This window comes from Schistosoma haematobium, chromosome 1, assembly GCF_000699445.3.
Source record: "Schistosoma haematobium chromosome 1, whole genome shotgun sequence".
Lineage (NCBI taxonomy): Eukaryota > Metazoa > Platyhelminthes > Trematoda > Strigeidida > Schistosomatidae > Schistosoma > Schistosoma haematobium.
This window is the reverse complement of record NC_067196.1, coordinates 3,867,616-3,889,765: the sequence shown is the minus strand read 5'-3', so window position 1 is coordinate 3,889,765 and position 22,150 is coordinate 3,867,616. Positions and strand designations below refer to the sequence as shown.

The 22,150-nt window shown below is 35.3% G+C and overlaps 1 protein-coding gene across 1 annotated transcript in view; it reads right to left on the bottom strand.

Moving 5' to 3' along the window:
• The window catches only part of MS3_00010017 (uncharacterized protein), a 39,125-nt gene that overhangs the window by 9,805 nt on the left and 7,170 nt on the right, over positions 1–22,150 (bottom strand). The window contains exons 4-13 of the mRNA XM_051218346.1: positions 21,074–21,157; positions 18,018–18,103; positions 15,119–15,209; positions 14,133–14,207; positions 12,606–12,755; positions 10,652–10,780; positions 9,034–9,316; positions 6,303–6,504; positions 4,409–4,509; positions 1,178–1,615 (exon numbers count right to left, since the gene is read on the bottom strand). Of these exons, the coding sequence (XP_051072946.1) occupies positions 1,178–1,615; positions 4,409–4,509; positions 6,303–6,504; positions 9,034–9,316; positions 10,652–10,780; positions 12,606–12,755; positions 14,133–14,207; positions 15,119–15,209; positions 18,018–18,103; positions 21,074–21,157 (1,639 nt within the window). The remainder of the gene's footprint in view (positions 1–1,177; positions 1,616–4,408; positions 4,510–6,302; positions 6,505–9,033; positions 9,317–10,651; positions 10,781–12,605; positions 12,756–14,132; positions 14,208–15,118; positions 15,210–18,017; positions 18,104–21,073; positions 21,158–22,150) is intronic.

The window sequence follows — 22,150 nt, the reverse complement described above, 5'->3', positions numbered from 1 at the left end:
TTCACAGTCACAGATATTATCACTGAACTAATCAGGCCCCGACTGACCTCATGAAAGACTGAGATGTATTCACAGGTACACCTTGCTGGCAAGTGTCAAATAGCACAAAACCTAAGTCCAGGGTTCCCTGTCGACTACATCCAACTACCATATTATGTTTACAAAGTGCACAGAATGTCGATACACCTAGACTATTAGCCATAATGCAACTTGGTTGATAGCATTCGATCTGCTCTAAGAAGGATTTGACACACATGACTTCAATCGCTACCCAATGATCGATCAATTGTGAACTAAACAAAATGTTTTAACAGTTGAATTCATGAGTCAATTGAAGCTAGACTACCATGGAGAACCTGGAAGCACTGAATGGCCGTTTCGTCCCATCATGGGACTCCTCTGCAATGATTAATCAATCTAGTATATTTGTACTTATTATTTCTATGGTATCATTTCATATCAGTCAGTCAGTTATTCAGCTACAGCACAGAACTAGGCACATGTGTGCATCGATCCAGAATGCCATACTTCATTAGCACAACACCGAATTCATAGAAGTAGTTAATTCAATGGTGTTGCTACCTTGAGGTTTTCGTAGGGCTTGCCTATCGTGATGAATCAATCGAGTTATACTGGATGGGAAAATCGTTCATCAAAATTCTACCATGACAAACAGGTCGGTGAAAGAGCGGTAAGACTAAAAGCAGCACACCAAAATTATGAGGAAGAAGTAGTACTGATGACTGTATAGAGGTGGCACGGCAGTAAGATGTTACCTTCAGACAACCAGAATAACAGAGATGCTGCCTTCCAACAAGGAGTGGTGGGGTTAGAAAAGGTCGACCCTAAAAATGCACACCTCACCTTATCTCATGGATATTCTTCTCTGGTGGTAAGGTCTCAACAATTAGGGATCTACCACGAAAATTACTCACAAAACGGTCGTGTGTGACCGGCCCCAAGTAGTTGTCGCTTGTGTACTGTGGTCACGCTCTCACGTCACTAAGACCATCTTTAAACCAATTTTTTTCAGGTACCCTCAGAAAAAATCTTCCGCGGTTTGAGTAACCAGGAAGTGATAACTGCCTTCATTACCTCTAACAACACTCAAAACTATTATATTAATTCATAATTATTTGATGAATAAACTTTGTTTATTACATAATGTTTTCCTTACGTGAATTTGCTTCATCAATAAGTATTTCACGTAAATTTGCTATATTTGGTGCCATTATAGAACGATATTCTTGTACTCTCCTATCAAATCTTTCTTTATATGTTTCAAATTGTTTTAAATTAACCGCTTGTTCAATATATTGATTTTTATTAAATTCAATTTGTTGATTTGATTGTTGTTTTATTATATTAAAATGTTTCAATAATAAATTCTTATCACCGATTAAATATAATTTCCATGTTGGTAACATAATTTGTTGTTGTTTTATTGAATTGAATTGTTGAAATGTATATTGTTTATTAAATCTTTCTAATAATAAATGATTACTACCAATTAAATGTATCATATAATTTGGTATAATTAAATGATGAGATTTGAATGATGAATTATTATTGATTGAAATCTCTACATCATCATCATCATCATCATCTGGATCAGCTAAAAGAATAAAAAGAATAAGAATAACGTTTGATTGAATCATCTCTTTAATAAAGTATTAATAGAATTCTGAATACCAATCAATCAGTCTGTCAACAATGTAGAACATCGTACGTACGTACGTACATCAGTTCGAGTTGCCATACCATATTAGCACAGAGATGCAGTTGTCATTTCAAATCCCATAATAGTAGAGGTAGTCAACTTATAAGCAGTGATCGGAAACATTAAAATTTGAAAATGTTATTCAATGAGTATAATTCAATGAAATAAATTTTGAAAAAGAAAAAAATAAAGGACATAAAGGATCTAGAAGTTTAGTATTTGAGAGAACACAAAGAGTGGATGCATCTGCGCTATTGCAAACGATTTTGAGCCATGTCATTCAAGGTCTTTAACTATCGGTTGTTATCGTCTGGCGGATCCCAACCAGGTAGTCTACACCTATCAACATGACTCAGTCCACTTGTCAGTGACTTCATGGACTTGTTCCATGTTTTGGTCTGGCCGCCCCTAGCTTTCTTCCAACTTACTCTTGAATGTAAGATGGTTGGAGGTTAGAGATAGTCAACAAGAAACCTTGAACCCAGGTTTTGTACTATTTGCCACTCATCAACAAGGTGTACCTGTAATTTTGAGGGAACTGATACTCCCTGAAAGATTCGATCATTTGTCAACCAGCTTCACAGTCAGAGATGTTACCACTGAGCTATTTGGGCTGCGACTGACCTCCTGTAGGACTGAGATGTAGTCACAGGTAATAGTTTACCTGTATTAACATATGTATTCGAGCACAAAGAAACATCTAATTCGATGGCGTGGATATTTCGTAAGAATTTTGTTCTAGAGAATTCCATATCGCGCATTATTTACCGACTCTGGGACCTGTTGGAAAGAGCGGAGAGGTACAGAACTGACTTCTGCTGGTCTTTCACGACTTTTTGGTTTGGGTCCTAGAGATGGTGTGACAAAGTGGTCAGAGACGCTATCAGACATGGCCGAACCAGATCATCTAAGAAGTCTAGGTCGTCCAGCTGCATACTAGATGTCCACTGTATCCCGTGCCTCCCTTCAGATGTTGACGTCTTCATAATCCAGTAGATCACAAGGAGAAAGAGAAAGGGTGAGAGTAAGCAATCTTGTCTGACACCTCTCTTTACTTCAAACGAGTTTGTGAGTTGTCCTCCATGCAAGATTTTGCAGTTTAATCCATCATGGAAATTCCTTATGATATTCAATATCTTCTCAGGCTCTCCCTAGTGTTGAAGAAGCCTCCATATCAATGCCCATTTATACCAATATTTATGTGTTGAAATAAAATAAGTCAAGTTATAACATGAATATCAACATTAGAATACAAGTCGTTAGGTTAGGGATAATAACTGAAAGAGATACATCTCTGACAACTATTCTAACGGAGAATTACTATGCATTTTTTACAGTATATGTTCACTAAATACTTGGTTTATCACATTTTGATCTTGTTCTTAATATAATTATTCATTGAAGCCATTTACTGTTGGGAAATCTCTTATCGTCCGTAAATAACCCTTAATCACAGCTAAAGAAAAACCAAAATATTCAATAGAAACATGAATGTTTCATTAAATCGTCTGTTAGTGAAGTATGATTTCAAACTGAATGAATAATACATAATTCTTTAACAGTTGAATTCTTAAGTCAATTGAAGCTAAATCACCATGGAAAACCTGGAAGCACTGGATGGCTGTTTCGTCCTAGTATGGAACTCATCAGTAATATTTTACCCAACAGTCACCAACAGAATCCTGTATGTGCATTTCCATTTAATTAGGTTTCATCAACCGAACTAGAAACTAGTCCTGAATGGTTAACAAAGCGATAATACAAATCTTGGTGAAGTTTCATTGTTTGAACTACATAGTTTACTTGTGAAGCCTTCATTGTCCCTCTGAAAAACATTGTCAGTAAAACTTTAAATAGAGGTGAACTATTCGAATTTTTTTCATATTTGACTATGAGTTAGCTAAACACAACACTAGTTCATGAAGTCATTGACTGTTAAATTGAAACTTGTTTGTGAATACAGATAACCTGGGTGGGGTAAATGTGATTATAATGTTCAATGATTGAAGATATTTAGTTTTATGTCTTAGAATCAGTCACAACAGCATTGATCTATTCACTCTTTGTTTTCCACACATTCTGAGTTTTAAAATTATTTTATAATTTTTATTTCATAAATTCGTACTTTTTTCTCTTTTCCTATTGTCTATACCTAATATTTCTATGGCAACCACTAATACTTTCATGATGAGACCATAATTTATGGACGACCTTTGAGTGACGCTAAAGTGACCTTGGGCATGTCCATCAAATAAACCAGTGTGAGGAATTAGAATTATGATTTACAGTTGATGATTAAGGTTAGAAATTAGATTTAGGGTTTTCATCACAAACTGACATCAGATAAAATGTCAAAACTCTATTTATGGATGAGTGAATTTCGCGCCAAAATCCAAGAGCTGTGTATCTTATCATTGATTGGTTCGTCCATAAATTATAATCTCGCCATTTTCACTATTAATACCACTCTAAGATGTATTAATAATGTAATTTCGTTGTGCTTGTGTGTCCTAGCTCATATATGTGCCAACCGAACTTACATATGTGCCAGGGTTTTGTGATGTATATGAATGACTGATCATTCACTAGATCACTTGTCATTTTATCAATGATCCGACATTACACTATTAGTGTGCTCAATTAAAAACGAATTTTGGAAGAACAAAAAAACTTATTACATAAACTTACGTCTAAATAAGAGTTCAGCTTGTTGTAACGTTTTTGGGAATCCATCTAAAATAAATCCTTGATTTTGACATGGTTTAGATAACAACTTTTGAACTAATAATCTACAAATTTTTAAAAAAAGAAGAGAAACAGTAATAAAGTCGGTCAATGACTAATAGTAGAATTCAGAATGCATGTTTCTTTCTATTTGAGATTGGTCAACTGGCTATATCTTTATACCAATGTTCATGTCCATTTCAGATCCCGATCCATTATCTAATGAGTTACAGAGTTCAGGAAGCTATTAGATTGCGCAACGGGTATGAAGTTTATTTGTAAGGGTTTGTATTTTTCCGTCGTTAGTGTTAACTAAACAGGGTTATATTTTAAACAGAAATGAATGGTGGTTAGAAGTGGAATCCAGGACGCTCATTTCTCTCGACCTGGGACTTGTCAGATATTGATGTCAACTTCAGATGTTGAAACCAGTTCAGTTAGCTACAAACGCCATCACGTTATTCACTTAGCTACTGAGTCCAGATAGCCACTGGGTTGTGCAATGAGGTGAGTTTTAATTCATATATATTGGCTGTTTGGATCTCGCCATTAGTGTTTGAGACTGAAATTGATCAGGGCTAAATTTCAGTTAAAATACACAAGCAATTGGAAGATACTGGTTTTTTGTACATCATTCACACGCTGATGAAATTCGCATTTCACAATCATATTTAACAATTAAATTCATGAGTCAATCTGAGCTAGCTCACCATTGAAAACCTGGAAGTAGTGGACGACCGTTTCCTCCCAGTATGGGACTCCTCAGCGTTGAGCATCCCTGATTCGGTACGTGGGACTCGGGCCCAGAACCTTCAGTCTTGCATGCGAACGCTTAACCTCCAGACCATTGAGGAGTCCCATACTAGGACGGAACAGCCGTCCACCAATTCCGGATTATCAATGGTGGTCTAGCTTATACCAACTCATGAATTTAACTGATACATGACTACAATGTTCACAAATCCCCGTTCTAATCATGATCAAGTTTAGCTTTCTACTTCAAATGGATTCTAAACCTGAATAAAAACCTCATTCAATCACTCAGTTCAGCAGTCTACTCAAACCAACTTTTGCAATCAATTTTAAATTGACGGACATAGCCTTGAAGAGACTTGAACTATAGTGCAAATGATTTTCAGAACTTCTAAATTTGTTATTAATGAGTAATGCTAAGATATTACATTCAGTCAGTCAGTCACTCGCTCACTCACTCAGCTGCGACGTAGGACCAGGCACATATTTGCATCGGTCCAAGTTGCCATACCTCATTAGCACAACACCGAATTCATAGAAGTAGGTAATTCAATGGTGTTACTATCTTGATGTTTTCGTCGGGCTTGCCTATCGTGATGAATGAGTCGAGCTATACTGCCTGGAAAAATCGTTCATCAAAATTCTACCATGCCTGGCAAGTCAGTTGAAGAGTTGTAAGACTAAAAGCAGCAAACCTAAATTCTGAAGGAGAAGTTCCGCTACTAGCTGTACAGAGGTGGGACGGCAGTAAGATGTTACCTTCAGACAACCAGAATAACAGAAATGCTGCCTTCCCACAAGGAGGGGTGGAGTTAGAATAGGTCGACCCTAAAAATGCACACCTCACCTTATCCCATGGATATTCGTCTCCGGCGTCAACGTCTCAACAATTAGGGAGCTAACACGAAAATTACTCACAAGAAGGTTGTGTGTGACCGGCCCCAAGTAGTTGTCGCTTGGGTACTGCGGTCAAGCTCTCGCGTCACTAAAACCATCTTTAAACCAATTTCCTTTTCAGGTACCTTCAGACTTTAAATTTATCATAAGTAAATGATTATATCAAATTTAATATTATCATTATCTACAGGTATTTATATAAGATTACCGTATCAGTGTTTCATCGTTCAGTTTACCAAATTCATTACAATTCTCTTTTAATTGTTCTAAACGTTCTTGACAATCATTGACAAGCATTTCTAATTCATCTTCGGAATTCCAAGTTGGTAATGGACTAAGTGGATAATATTCTAAATCATTTAATTCATTATTATCCTCAAGATTTGATTTCCTGTCAGAAGTGACATTCTCTAGGTTAGACAAAAGTAGAAAGGACAAGGAAAGAACTCATTAAATGTTTTAAAAATTGGAGAGGACGTTCTTAGATTCTAGGTTCTTGATCATAGGTGTGTTCTAATAGTTGCTTGCCTATCATGGAATATCGGAGGAAGCTATATTAAGGTTAGACATAGTGTACTAAGTAAAGATGGGGAATCGGTTGATTAGGTTATGAATCTCCATCTATTGAGGTGGACATGACATACGTTGAGTGTATCTGATCACCGCTTACCTCGACAGTTGTTGTTTACAGGTGTAGGAGCAGGTCGGAAGAAAGCTAGGAGCGGATAAATTAAGACAAACCATCATTCCATGAAGCTGCTGATTCTTGATCTGAGTCATGTTGGTAGATGGATACTACCTGGTTGGGATGCGCGCGACAACGGTGATCAGTAGTTGGAGACTGAATGAAATGGCTATGAATAGTTCATAGTGACGTATATGCATTAGCTTTTTATGTTCCTTCATATATACCTATCCACTCTGTCTTTCAGAAATCAATTCTTAATGCTTAGTTATAATCATTGCCATTTTTACTACACTATTTCATTTTCTTCTCCTATAAATCTTGTTAATTTCATCTATTTGTACTAATGTGATACCGTACGTTGGCTTAACTCATTTATGTGCTGATCTCTATACTAATTGTTGGTTGTTTTCCTTAAAAGTTGAGATAATTTATCTGATTATTATAAAGTATAGATAAGGTATTTACTTGAATGTAGCATTATGATACATATCGTTTCGATGTCGGCTTTAGTTAGTTGATTCTATGCTTAACTCTGATAGTCATCTATGTAAAATATAATGTGTGATTTAGGTTATTTCTCCTGTCCTCAGTCGGATGCAACTTAAGAGTAATCAACCCAATCATACAGGTGTTAATCAACGTTACTTAAGCAGGTCTACTGTAAAAATACTAATGAGTATACTTACAGCTCATGCAAAACATCTAATTAGGTGGCTGAAGTGAACTAAACAAAGTCAAATAAGAAGAAACTTTGGCTAGGTTAATAGTTTACGTAAATATAATAGACGCTCTTGTTCGCAGCTCACTTTTTATGCGAACTTGGGATATTGTGAAGTCTGCCTATTTTTATTCTGTGTTTCAGTTAGAAGTTTAATTAGAAATATCTTCTCAGTATTACTCACTCAAAGCAAAACAAGCGGGTGAGTAATACTTGGGGTTAACTGTTGATCACCAGATTAAAATAATCAGTTGTTTAACATGGTTCGCTAACATTTTGTCGACTTTGATGATTTTGAATCGCATTACCCATAGCAATGAACCGCTAACTATATATTTTGTACCGGATAGCATAGATGTTGGTTCAAATAATTCTGAAGGGTACCAAACTAAGATATTGCACCAGTTAATCAATCCACTAACAGTTGAGCTGAAGCCTGTAGACTGGTACAAACAACATGATCAAGGTCCATATGATAACAGCAGTCTGTGATCTTAAATCAGCATCTATTTAATTTGTGATCGATAAATATTACATAGTTAGGTTCATCATTTATCTTCCTGTAGATCATCAGCACAGAATTGCTTTACAATGTTCATTGCTTGATTTGATTCGCATATAATTTTTTCTACTGAAACTAAAACTATATTTGTGTGTTTTTTGACAGTTTTCTTCATATTCTTAACTTCCACCTTCTGTTGATCTTCAGTGTTGAGTAACTTAATGTATGATCAACGGTCAAAAGTTATATAAACCAAATAATTGTTAAAATTATAAACAAAGATGGGTAGTGGCTAGAAGTGGAATCCAGTTTGACACTCGTTTTGACATATTTGGGATTCGTCAGCTGGATGTATCTGCATCTCACAGTTCATGTGCCCTCCGAGACTTGAAACCAGTATCGTTCGCTTCAAACGCCACCACGTTATCCATTTAGCTACTGAGTTCTGATAGCCACCTGCTTGTGCAATGGTGTCGAGTTTTTAAATTCACTCGATATTGTTTACTTGAATCTTCCCATTGAGGTTTAAGACTGCAATTGATCAGTGTGTTATTGGCATATGTGCATCCTGTACGGATTGCCTCGATATTGCCTTAAGTCACAAGCTTTTTTAAGCAAATATGGATAGTGGCTAGCAATAGAATCCACTTTGACGAGCATTTCGTCTTATTTGGGACTCGTCAGCTAGATGTACCTGCCACCGAGGTAATATCAAGGCAATAAGCACAGGGTGCACATATGCGATTAAGAGGCTGATCAATTGCAGTCCTAGACATCAATGGGACGATTCAAGTACACAATATCAAGTGATTGTTAAAATTACTTTGATCTACATAACTTGATAAATCCATATGTGTTATTATTTACCAAACATACCACAAATCCAAAACCATGACTTATAGAGTTCAGCTATGTACAGAACAGAGCTTTTTAACGCCAACCAAATCAACTATAGTGGTATGTAAATGTTAGTTTATGACTTAAACTATGAAACAAGACAAAAATGAATGTATCAAACGCTTTTGTTTTACCTCCAGTAATCATGTTTTCATTATCTTCATCTTCATATGAATCTAATAGTTCATTCATTGGTTCAAGTAATTTTGTTGAATAATCTGATGATAAATTGACATTCAATGGATTTATAACATCAGTAGTCGATTCATTTGTCTCATTGTCATCTAACAACAATTGATCAACTTGTGAATTATGTTTCAATAACATTTTTCCATTAGATTCAGAATTCATTTCAGCTGCAGAACGTTCTTTATCACGAATATACAATAAATGTTCATAGGCTTTAATTGGTTCAAGCTTGAATAATAATGAAAGATAATGTAAATATAGAATTTTGATGCAAAAGGTAGTGAATAAGTTTTCAGGTGAAGAGTTTATGTAATTATCTGTGGAGATTATTAAGTTTTTGATTCAGATCATGAGCCGGTTGATGTTAGACCACCATTGAAAACCTGGAAGAGAGACAGGTATCTCACTCAGTACAATGGAAGATGGTTGCCTAATTTCGTGGATTAGTTGACGTTATACATAAAAACCGTTGGATACTGGCCAGCTCAGTGGTCTAGAGGTTAAGCGTCCGCTCACGAGACTGAAGGCCCTGAGTTTGAATCCTGCCAGCAAGATCGTGGATGCACACTACTGAAGAGTCCCACAATAGGACGAAACGGTCGTTCAGTGCTTCCAGGTTTTCGGTGGTGGTCTAACAGTAATCAGCTCATGATCTCTATTTTATAAATTTTGGTAAAACAACGTATTCACCAATGTGAAACTGATCATAATTTTAAATAATTTGTCAGCTACTATCAATGGTATTCAGGAGATTTGCTCTTCTTAAAATTCAACGATTATTAATCTAAACTTTTAGGTTAGTATTCATAAAAGAATTGTAATCTATCCTCTGATATCCAAGGTAACACAGAATGCAAATCTGCCGAAATTTTGCATTGTGATTCTATTTCACGATTTCATATCATTTTAAAGTAATATTTTCAATTTATGGTTTTATAACATTCGTTGACTTTAACTAGATAACAGCTGAAAATGAGGAAGAATTGGATAGATTTTTCATTTTAGTGTAGGACCCCTTAAAACTAGGCAAAAATGATTCCACCATGAGTCAAATTGAAGGCTTTCAGTTTTTATAATTGATTGATCATTGGGTGGTGATCAATGTCATATGTTTCATTGTTCTTCTTAGTGCAGACCGAATCCTATTGATCAAGTGACTCGATAATGCATGCAATATGTTGACATAAGATGGTGGTTGAAGGTAGTCAACAGGAAACCATGGACCTAGCTTTCATGCTATTTGGCACTCGTCAGCAAGGTGTATCTGTAATCATGAGGGAACTATTGGCTAAAAAGCTTGTGACTTAAGGCTATGTCGAGGCAATACGCATAATATGCACGTATGTCAATAGCAGACTGGCCAATTGCTGCCCCAAATAACAATGGGGAGATACAAATAAAACATCACCAATTGAATTTAGTAGTATTGAAGGTCTATAATTTTTCGTAGATTAACTGAGAACATGATCAACTTTCACTTATATGGTTAATAATATCAAACAACTGATATCTGATATTTGGCTAATCACAGTCAAGAAGTTTGGAAAACGTCTAATGACTTACCAAATTTCGAATATATTCATATAGTAGACCTTTCAAGTGTATATGATGTAAACGATAAATTTTACAAAGTTCTTTAGCAAGTGTAGTTTTACCAATATATGGTGGACCAAGAATACATATACGTAATGGCTAACAGTAATGTAATAAAAGTATTGAATAAAGGAAATTAAGAAAAAGATTCCAGATTAGATAGTCAACTAAATAAAGATGACGTAACATTGATAATCAACTTCCGCTGGAGCCCCCATCGGGTTATTGCCGGTCCAAAACCCGGATAAAGGAGGAGGGTTGGGCATAAGTTAGCGACCCCATCCCGTAGAAAACTAACTCGCTAAAAAACGCTAACCAGAAAAAATCATTTAAACTCTGTTATGGGAGTTAGGTTTTCACTTAGAAGAGTTATGACACCTCATGGTGAAAGCCGAGTTCCTTCGGAAGTCACGAGGCTGATGCCTCTTCTGACAACTAGGGCAACTATTAATTAAGGTACATAGAATCACAACATTGATAATCGAAGAGGAACCAAGAGACGGTTTCTTTTCTACTCTGGCTAAAATACGAACGAACTGATGTAGTTCAACTACAGTTGATATATGACCCACATTTGACAATATAAAACAATAGAAAATTTACTGATATTGGAAATTTGGATGAATGAATTCTTTTGAATTCTTAAGATTCTATATTTTATTCAATGTAGAATCATGAATGCACATAGATGAATAGTCTAGAACTAAGTCAAATAAGTATAAAATACTTTCTGCTTATTTAATGACTCTTCAACCTACTTATGGTCTTGAGGTAAAAACTAACTTAATTTTGAACAGTGTTTCCACAATACCTTTATTTATAATTAGAGAGGGTTTTTTTGATATTATAGTCGTTTGATAGTTGAACTCATCAGTCAATTGTAGCTAAACCATCAAGGGAAACCTGGAAACGTTCGCGCACGAGACCAATAGGTTCTGAGTTCGAGTCTCACGAGGCGGGATCGTAGGTGCGCACTGCTGAAGATTCTCATACTGGGACAAAATGGCCGTCAAGCGCTTCCAGGATTTCCAATGGTGATCTAGCTTCAATTGATTTATGAATTCAACTATTAAATTACTTTTATTTATGTTGTAAAAGATTCACTCATATGAAAGCATTATTTGAAGATGTATTTAATATTATAAAATAATGATGCTGAATAAATCACATTAGATGAAATCTATGGGAAAATTTCCTCTGGTAGTGTCTAGAATACAATACAAGTTTGATAAGTACACAATTCATTCTCCTCCACTTTTCAATTGAGTTTTATTATATACAATAAAGTATTACTACTAGCAAGATTTAATAGAAATTAGCACTTAGTTTTGTTTATAAAAACTTAGACATCATCAACATGAAACTTGACATGAATATGCACTGGTTCAAGTTGTCATACTGTGGTGTATGATACTGATGTCGACAGATAAAAGTAGCATGTATCATTATCAATCGAAAGTGAAATGTCTGATAGCAGAAGGTTAGCAAGACCAAAGAAAAGAGAACGAGAACAGCGAATGATTGGTCTAGAAACAAAGGGACAATCAAGTCTGAGACGACTGATTGACACTTGGCAAATGATTTCTCGTAGTCAATGAAGTTGAGTGATGAATTCCATTCAATTGATTACTCCACAATGATCCGTAGTGTTGCGATTCTCTCAGTACACAGTTGATCCTTACGGAACCCAGCCCAATGTTCTCAAAGTTGGGCGTCTACGGAGTCCTTCATTTTGTTTGACAATACCCTGTTGAAGACTTTTCCTGGTATTGAGAGAAGAGTGATGAATCTGTAGTTCTCGCACTTGGATTGTCCAAAACAGAGTTCGATAGAGTATGCTGGTGATTGACCTATGCTTCTCCGTCAGGGGTAAAAGAAGTATGTTAGTAATTACTATACATGTATAAATACCTATAAATTTTACCTTTAATTGATGTTCTTCAATAAATTCATTGATTAATTGTGATATATTAGTTGGTATGCCAGAATCAGAAATCCATGGAAATTGCATATCTTCTTTAATTGTACTCGGTTCAATACGAAGATTCATCGTTAGAATATCAGTTATTTGTGCCTTTAATAATAGAAACAAAGGAAATAATATGGAATGGCAGTTAACAGTCAAATCTAATATGTGCGTTCCATCCTGTATGAAATTGATCAAATGGAAATAGATGCCTCCCAGTGTTGATTAGTCCACTAAGGTCCTCTCACAGTTCTCATCACCTCACTTACTAAACCATTGAGTCACTACATTGTATAACGTAGCCGTTGAGGAAGTGCTTAATATATAAGATTATTTGTTCATTTTGCAGTTAGAAGTACTGTAGTGAACGAGGACACTAGCGGGGACAACCAAAGATATCTTAATACAACATTACAGAATATCTTGGAAAAATCTGAGAACCATACAGTAAATAATTCATTTCCAAAATTACCATCAATTGTCTCAGACTTGGTTATTTCTTCATTTCCATACCAATCACTCTCTATTCTCCATCTCTTCTTTTAGATCTTCTTAACCTTCGGCTACCAGACATTTCACTTTCGACTAGTGATACATACTACTTATATCTGTCGATATCAGTAGCTTACACAGCAGTACCAAATCCAATACTTAAATATTTTCAGCATCTCATAGATTTTTATTGGTTATTTACTGAACCAGCAAAACTATAACTAAATTAATTTCAAAATGAAACTATCAAAAATACTTTATTTATTGTTGAATGAATATGTATCATCAAATTTAACAAGGCCACTGTAGACCACATATGCTATTTTAATAGGACTCAGTTTGAAGTGGCTTTTGCAGACTGATTTATTTGTTAGGCTGTGTTTATTACGAATTACTCACATTTAGGGTACAACTGAGAAAAAGAGGGTAAAGAATAGCTGTTTCGTCTTAGTATAGGACACCTCAGCAGTGAGCAACCACAACTCCAGAAGGGATCAGGCTGATGATCTTCAGTCCTAGCGATGAACACTTAATCATGAAAACTGCTGGGTCACTGACCACTGGTACAATATCGACTTTAAATATATACCGGGCTGTGATGAATACAGCCTATAAATAAAAAAAATAAATAACAAACAGTTGTACTAAATATATATCTGATTCGTCTTTATATTGTGAAAAGATACATAGTATAACCATATGGATTTTACTTATAGGATCTGAATACACCAATAGAAACTGATCCGGATTAACTAGCCATTATTAACTGAGATCATGTTATAAACAGTGATTGACTTTTTAATTACATATTCCAACTAATAACAAGTTACTCATACTGATCATATCTAACATTTCAGTTGATATACTAAATGTTCACAGAATAAGATAAGGATCACTTATTTGATCACATCAACTTTTAAATAACCCTTTATCCAGAAATAGAAAAGTATATAAAGTGTTTGGGATTATTTGACTACCTCATTGCATACTAACCGGTATTTCCAGTGATTTTATGTCTTCTTCGTTGTATACTCTTGTAACTCCATTGGATAATCCCGATGAGATAGCCTAAAATAAGAGTACAATAAGCCACAACTATATATATATATATATTTATATATGCATGTAACTTCTACTGTAGATCTTTCAGAGTTAATGCCGGTCACAGGCCCACACAATAGAGGCAGGCTAGGTATGGGGTCGAAAACCCCATCCCAAAGAAAAAAACCGTGATAAAAAACGCTAACCAGATTAAACAAATTGAACCATTTAAACTATATCCTCCGAGTTGAAAGAAGAATTATGACGCCTCATGATGAAAGTTGAGATTCATTGGAAGTCATGAGGCTGATGCCCCTTCAAACAACCAGAGCAACAGTCAGTATAGGAAAATGAAATGTCCGGACAATGTGGGATACCGGAAGGACCAGTCAAATAGCAACAGAAATATGGAGATACAACTTGATAGTACTCGGATACTTGGTATTATTTACTTGTATCTCCCCACTGTTGTTAAGGGCTGCAATTGGTCAGTCTCTTGTTGGCTTATGGGCATCCTGTGCGGACAGTCTCGATATTTCCTTAAGTAACAAGCATTATATACAAAGACGGAAAGTAACTGGAAGTGGAATCCAGTTTGACACACGTTTTGTCATATTTCGGACTCGTCATCTGGCTGTACCTGCATTCCAGAGTTGATGTTCACTCCGAGACTCGAACCCAGTACCGTTCGCTTCAAACGTCATCACGTTATCCACTTCGATCTTGAGTCCTGATAGCCACCTGCCAGTGTAATGACCCATCTATTTACTTTTTGATCAGATCATTAGCTTGGAAAGTTTAATATAAGTATAAAATCATATCACTGAAGTTAATTCAGTGTCATTCATTAGTTATCTATTTCTGTATGTACATACTCTATTGATATTTATCAATCATTGTACATAGAACGAAAAAGATTAACATAATCATTCACTAACTTTTACAATTTCTGACAAAGTAAATTGACCATCATCTCGGACAATAATGTAACGTTGTTTAGGAGGATCATTAATTATGCATTGGATTATTCTATATTAATAGTGAAAAAGATTAATTAAAACAATACATTATTATTATTATTATTCCATGGTGGTCTAGCTTCAATTGACTCATGATCTCAACCATTGACTTAACTATAATATCCAAAAAACCCTTCTGATATGAATCAACAAATGCTCATCAGTAACTGGCTCCAAGAGGTACTTCCTGGAGCTCTCATAAGAAGCAGTGACCAGTGGAGTTCAACCACATCTGTTGTGAGATAGTAAGTCACTGAAGACAATGATGGATGTGTCGCTCAATTTGGTGGATTGGTTGAAGTTAGACAATAACACCGTTGGATACCGGCTAGCTCAGTGGTATAGAGGTTAAGCATTCACGTGCGAGTTTGATAGATCCTGGGTTTGAAACTCGAGAGGGGGGATGGTGGATGCGCACTGCTGAGGATTCCTACAATGAGACGAGACGGTCGTTCAGTGCTTCCAGGTTTTCGATGGTGGTCTAGCTTCAACTGACTCATGATCTCAGTCACTGGTATTACTATTTATTCACTAATTATTATTCTTTGAATATGAAGTCTGGTTTTTATTGTTTCTATGACAAGTTGGAGGCTCTTGTGGAAACTTTTTTAAAATTTGAAAGTTAACATTATGAAGTGACATCAAACCAAGAAAACATCGAGAGCTCGAACTAACTATTTTTGGTCCAGTTCAAGGATTCACAATAGTGTGTTCAGAAAATTTCACGTAGAACTACTATGAGAATTCAAGGTCTTATGTTCAACCAAATTTACATTCACACTACAGAAAGTGTAACATACTTGGATGAAACAGCTGATTTAAGCTCCTTGATCCTCAACAGTTTTACAGTTAATTACTATTTTTAGTTAAATGTACCTTCCAGTTATATAAAACCTTCAAAATTTTCACTTGTATTTTACCATACTATTTGACAAATAGTACTCAACCTGGAAATATCTATTATTAACATAGATGTCAGGTACTAATTAAAGTGAAAATACATTGGATGAAAACTGCCATTAGTCCCCAAATAATAATCCACGTAGTCGTTGACTACCATTCTTAATGGTTTAGTGAAGAAAGGAATCACCGATGATTGATATAGGCAACATCATTAAGTAAACTTAATGCAAATCTGGCAAAATAGTTACTTGAATTTTAGACAATGATCATTCAATAATAGTGAAACTCATTGTAACTAATTGTAGTATTACATTATAGATTTTATTAAGTTCTATTTGCAGACATGTACCTAAATTAATGGTTATTTTGGTTGTCAGAAGAAGCATCAGCCTCGTGAATTCCGAAGGAAATCGGCTTTCATCATGAGGCGTCATAACTCTTCTAAATAAAAACCTTCTAATTCCCAGAACAGAGTTTAAATGGTTTGAATTATTTTCTTCCGTTTAGCATTTCTTAGCGAGTTAGTTTTATATGGGATGGGGTCAGTAACCCCATGCCCGAACCGCCACATTTACCCGGGCTTTGGACCGGCAGTAGACTTAGAGAGACTCCACGCATTGGAAGTAGATAAGTCATTCATTGAGGAAAGCACACAACTGCGTCACAAGGCAAGTCCTCATTTGGAATCCTCAAGGTCAAAGAAGAACAGGAAGAACAAGGAACACATTACTCCCAAAAATGGAGAAAGTCATGAGAAGAATGAACCAACTTGGATAGAACTAGAAAGGAAGGCCTAGAATGGGGTGGGTTTGAGAATGCCGGTCGGCGGCCTATGCTTCATTGGGAGTAACAGGCATAAGTAAGTAATTTACAGGTATGTAAACTGTAAACTTTCCATGACAATTATCCCATTTTATCAGTGTAGAACTAAAATTGTTATTGCTAAGAAACAATAGTGATTATGATGATTGAATATTGAAAACTTAATGAACTGATTTAACTGATAATCATATTTTAAATTCGTTTCACTGATTCATTGCTTTGATTCAATATCATGTGTTGAAATATAAAGCAACTAATTACAATTTGGTTTGTTATCACTGTGAATAGAACATAAGGTTATTGATTTATTGTTACTGATTTAAAATATGCGTTCACGCAATAACTCCTTTCTGACTTTGCTATGTTTGAAGAGATTACGAGAAAATCTAAATCGGGGAATGAAATGAAGACTCAGAGACACAAGGATAAGATAAGCTAACTATTCTGATGCGTCTCACACCTGTTATCTAGAGGGTGAAGTCCAGGTTCAGATGTCAATCAGTTACCAACAACGCAGAACTTCGTACGTACGTTCATCAGTTCAAGTTTCCATACCACATTAGCACACTGATACAATTGTCGGTTCAAATCCCATATTGGTAGAGGTAGTAAAATTATAGGCACTAATTGGAAAGATTAAGGTTGGAAGATATTCTAGAAGTATAATCCAGTAAGGCAAATTTGAAAAGAGAAAAAAAGGGATATGAAGAATTCAGAAGATTAGAATTTGGGAGAACACAAAGAGTGGATGCACCTGCGCCACTGCAAATAATTAAGTTTAGATTAAGGAAGTCATATCCTACAAGCAGTCAAAAGCATCAGCGAACAACAAGCACAACTCAACCATATATATACAGTATAAAAATGTCCTTGGGAAACGTTACAAAATAGCATATTAAAAGAAACAACGGACCAATAACATTTAGGGCGCAAAAACAAGAGATTCAAATTTCCAAAATAAAATTACAAAAATAAAACGTTTGCCAATTGATTTCTAGGAATCTAACATATTCAAAAGCCTAATTTATCACTAACATCTCTTTTTATGTACATTTATTGAACAATAATAGTAATATATTTGCAATGATATTACCTGGCTAAATCAAGTATATGAACAGTTGGCAATATATTTTCTCCATTTAAATAAACTGGCAATTCATTTTGTGTTGACCAAGCATCCTAAAATTAATTGAAAAGAAAAGATTGATTATAATTCATACTTTTATATTTTATCATACTACTGAATTCCCACTCCTCACCCCCGAAATAAGAATGTAAATCCAAAGAAAACAATTAAATCACAATGGAATAAACGGACAGAAACCACCAAGTTTTACAATTGTTGAAGTTCAACCTGATATTATGGATCTTTTGATAGCAAATAATGGTTATCTTAGTCAGTCAGTCAGTCAGATACAACGTAGGACCAGGCAAATATGTGCATCCATACAAGTTTCAATACATCATTAGCACAACAACATGAACACCAAATTCATAGAAGTACTTAATTCAGTGGTGGTAATATATAAAAGAAAGATTACATATAAGGATGTAGTACAGGAGGAAAGAAGCAGTTCGTAGAAACAAAGATAAAAAGCTATTTTAATCTCACCGTTTAAGGGAAGACAGAGGGTGTATACACCTACACCATTGTGATCGATTCTGATCCATGTCACACACAGTCTCCAACCATTCGTTACGATAGTTACGCAGACCCCAACCAAGTCGTCTGCATCTAACAACATGGATCAGACTAGAAGTTAGTAACTAAAAGGGCTGATGACACATTTGGTTTGACCGCCCCTAACTTTCTTCCAACCATTACCAATACCAGTCAGCACTGCGCGTCGTGATGATCGGTGTTCAGGGACACGTAACACGTGACCCAAACATCTCAGTCGATGAATATTCACAACCTCATAAACTGATTTATCATCATTCCCTAACACCCTGGCTACTGTTGATTTCTTTTTGCTAACAGGAATGTGAATCTATCTTCATTTACTTTAGTTTGACCATCCCGGTAATATCATCGCCTCACAAATAAACAGTGAGCTTAAGAGTTAAGTGTACAAATCCACACTTTATTACTAGTTCACATTTTGATGAACAAGTTAAATTTCTGTTGCATTGTGTTATTTGGGCAGAAACTTGGGGAACTATGAATACCATCATCAAGAAGATACAAGTGTTTATTAACAGTTATCTACACAAAATACTTCGGATCCGTTGGTCGGTCAGACACCATCAGCAACAACCTACTGTTATAGGAGAGAACAAACCAGATTCCAGAGGAGGGAGAAATCAGGAAGACGAAATGGAAGTGGATAGAACACATATTGAGGAAGGCACACAACTGCGTCACAAGACAAGTCATCAATTGAAATCCTCTACGTCAAAGGAGAAGAGGAAGACCAAACAACACATTATGCGAAGAAATGGAGATAGACATGAGAAGAATGAGCAACAATTGTATAGAACTAGATAGGGAGGTCCAGGATAGAGTGTGTTGGATAATCCTAGTGGGCGACCTATGCTTCATTGGGAGTAACAGGCATAAGTAAGTAAGTATTCGATAAATGCTATGACTGTTTACTTATCGATATAATTGTTTTCATGTTTAGTGATAGTAAGTTGGAGACTAAAAACAAGAAGCTTTGAATCAATATTTTATGGAAGTTAGCTTGTGGTAAAAGGCATTATTCCAATATTATAGGGGGGAGGATCGATACACTAACAGTAATAAAAACCTACTTTTCCCATTCTTACATTGAATGATGTTTTACTACTGACAACTGTAGTATTAAATCAATCAGGTTGGTTGTTAAATCATAAAAATGGTCTGTGGAACTCTATTAATACTAATCACTAGGTAATATAAAGTTGACTGTGCCTTACTGGCCGGTTAATCATTGTAGAAGCCAAACTATGATGCTGTTAGTAGATAAATTTATAGTTTTTTTAAAGAATACTGTATATTCTAACAAACCTATTCTAGTGTCGTTCAACGAACTCATTTAGTGAAAATAGCATCATCAAAAGTACAGCTTTACCGACAAAATGACTACAAACCATCTATAGGAATCACAATTGAAAGAATGGGTAGTCAAAGAGTAAAGATTCTTGATTTAAACGACCATTCAGTTCACAATAGACATACAGACCAAGTGAAACTTAATTAAGTAGGTTAACTTGAATGATAATGACTAAATTGTTGAGGAGATCCAGAAATCTCGAAAAAGCCAAGAAAGGATCTGAGAACACTGAGAAGCATCTTATTCAATCAGCATTCACTAGAAGTTTTGCCGGAAACATCTAGAAGTTGGAAAGTCACATTTCGAGTTTTTGATTAGATGATTACTACATTGCTACTATGTTTAGTAGCATTCTAGAATTTTCGAGAGGACTCAAGGACATCCAAAACGCTTTTTTGTACATCAATGAATTTTTGGAGTAAAGTGTTTCTTGCGTAATTTGCATCTTTTCTCTCGTGTTCATTTCGTTGTGTAGTTCTAGCTTGAGGGTTACTAGAAGAGCTTAGAAACCGAATGTAGCGTTCGATTAGTAAGACATCACAATACATATAATGCGTGAATATTATGGTCATTTGTTTATTGTAATAATATTATGCTGATTATCTGTATTATATAGTGAGCTTTTTAACACCAGTATGTGAAGGATTTATAAAATTCACATATTAAAGATCAAATACAGCTTAGACTTTTTCATGACTGCCAACCCCGAATACTAACTTCGCATGTAGCTCTTCTACAGTTACTGCCGTCCCAAGCCCGGGTAAAGGAGGAAGATTGGGCATGGGGTCTTCAATCCCATCCCGTAGAACAAAATCTTGCTAAAAAAAACGCCAGCCAGATTAAGCAAATTAAATCATCTAAACTCTGCCCTGGGAGTTAAAGGAATAATTATGAATGAATAACAACTGGAAACAACTGGAAAGGATTTCCTAGGATAATGTCGGACGGAGAGTGCTGGTGGGCGGTCTATGCTCCTCCACGAGGAGTAACAGGTTTAAGTAAGTAATTAAGTAATCCCCTAATACTACCGAGTCCCCAGGTTACATCACTCAGTGTTAAAAATTAAATCTTTACAATTATAAATGAATTTAAACAATATAAGATAAGCACTTACTTTAAATAAATGTCGAAAAAGATATTCACCACATCCATAGAATACTCCACATGCTAATACATAAGTTACAAATTTCTTTTTATGCTGTTAATTAAAATTAGAAAAGATTTTCTTTTGGTGATCAAATCAATGGATTTATAGTTAAAATTGTAGTAGCTTTGCTTCATTCACCAATCACCTACGTAACCGTTATGATATAAATCTCAACGGTGTTTGAAATTAGAAGGCAATGAGAAGCGGTAATTATAGTTCATTAACAGATATCTCAGATCATAAAGCTACAATCACATCAAACGTATTTGAAATGGAGAGGTGAATAAGTTGTGCGGGATTAACATAATAACCAACAGTGCAGAATATTCAAAAAGTTGACTCCTGTCGTTTAATGGATACCATAACAATTTAATAAAATCTCAGTTAGTCAGTCAGTCAGTCAGCTACAACGTAGGACCAAGCACATATGTGCATCGGTTCAAGTTGCCATACCTTATAAGGACAACAAAATGAACACCGAATTCATAGAAGTAGTTAATTCAGTGGTGGTAATATATAAAAGAAAGATTGTGTATAAAGATGTAGCATATATGTAAGTTCAACCCTATTTGTAGTATAGAGGAGTAATATATGCGTTTTTAAATAGTTCCAAACTGAAATAAAGCAATTAACCATGGTTATTTGATTTTCAGTTGACTAATTTATTTCACTTTAGTGACGGGACGTATTTTCATCTTGAACCAGAAGAATATACTTTGTATGAAAAAAAAGAACGAACAAGCTACAGATAATTCCCCGTGTCATTACAACAACATCGGTATGTAGTCAAATGTAAATCTTATGTTTTAACTTACTAATTAGAAGTGATTGAATCAAACTTGTTTTAGTACTTTATGTTTTTTAGTGTTCGCAAAAGAAGGTTCACTTTTGAATCGTCTAACAACTGAACCAGGAAGATATTATACCAAATATTCGATAATTATTGACAATCAATCACACTATCACTCAATCGATTTTTCGGGTTTTCCATCAAATATCCTCAAGATTAATATCTAAATAATGACGAATCCCAAATGGGACGAA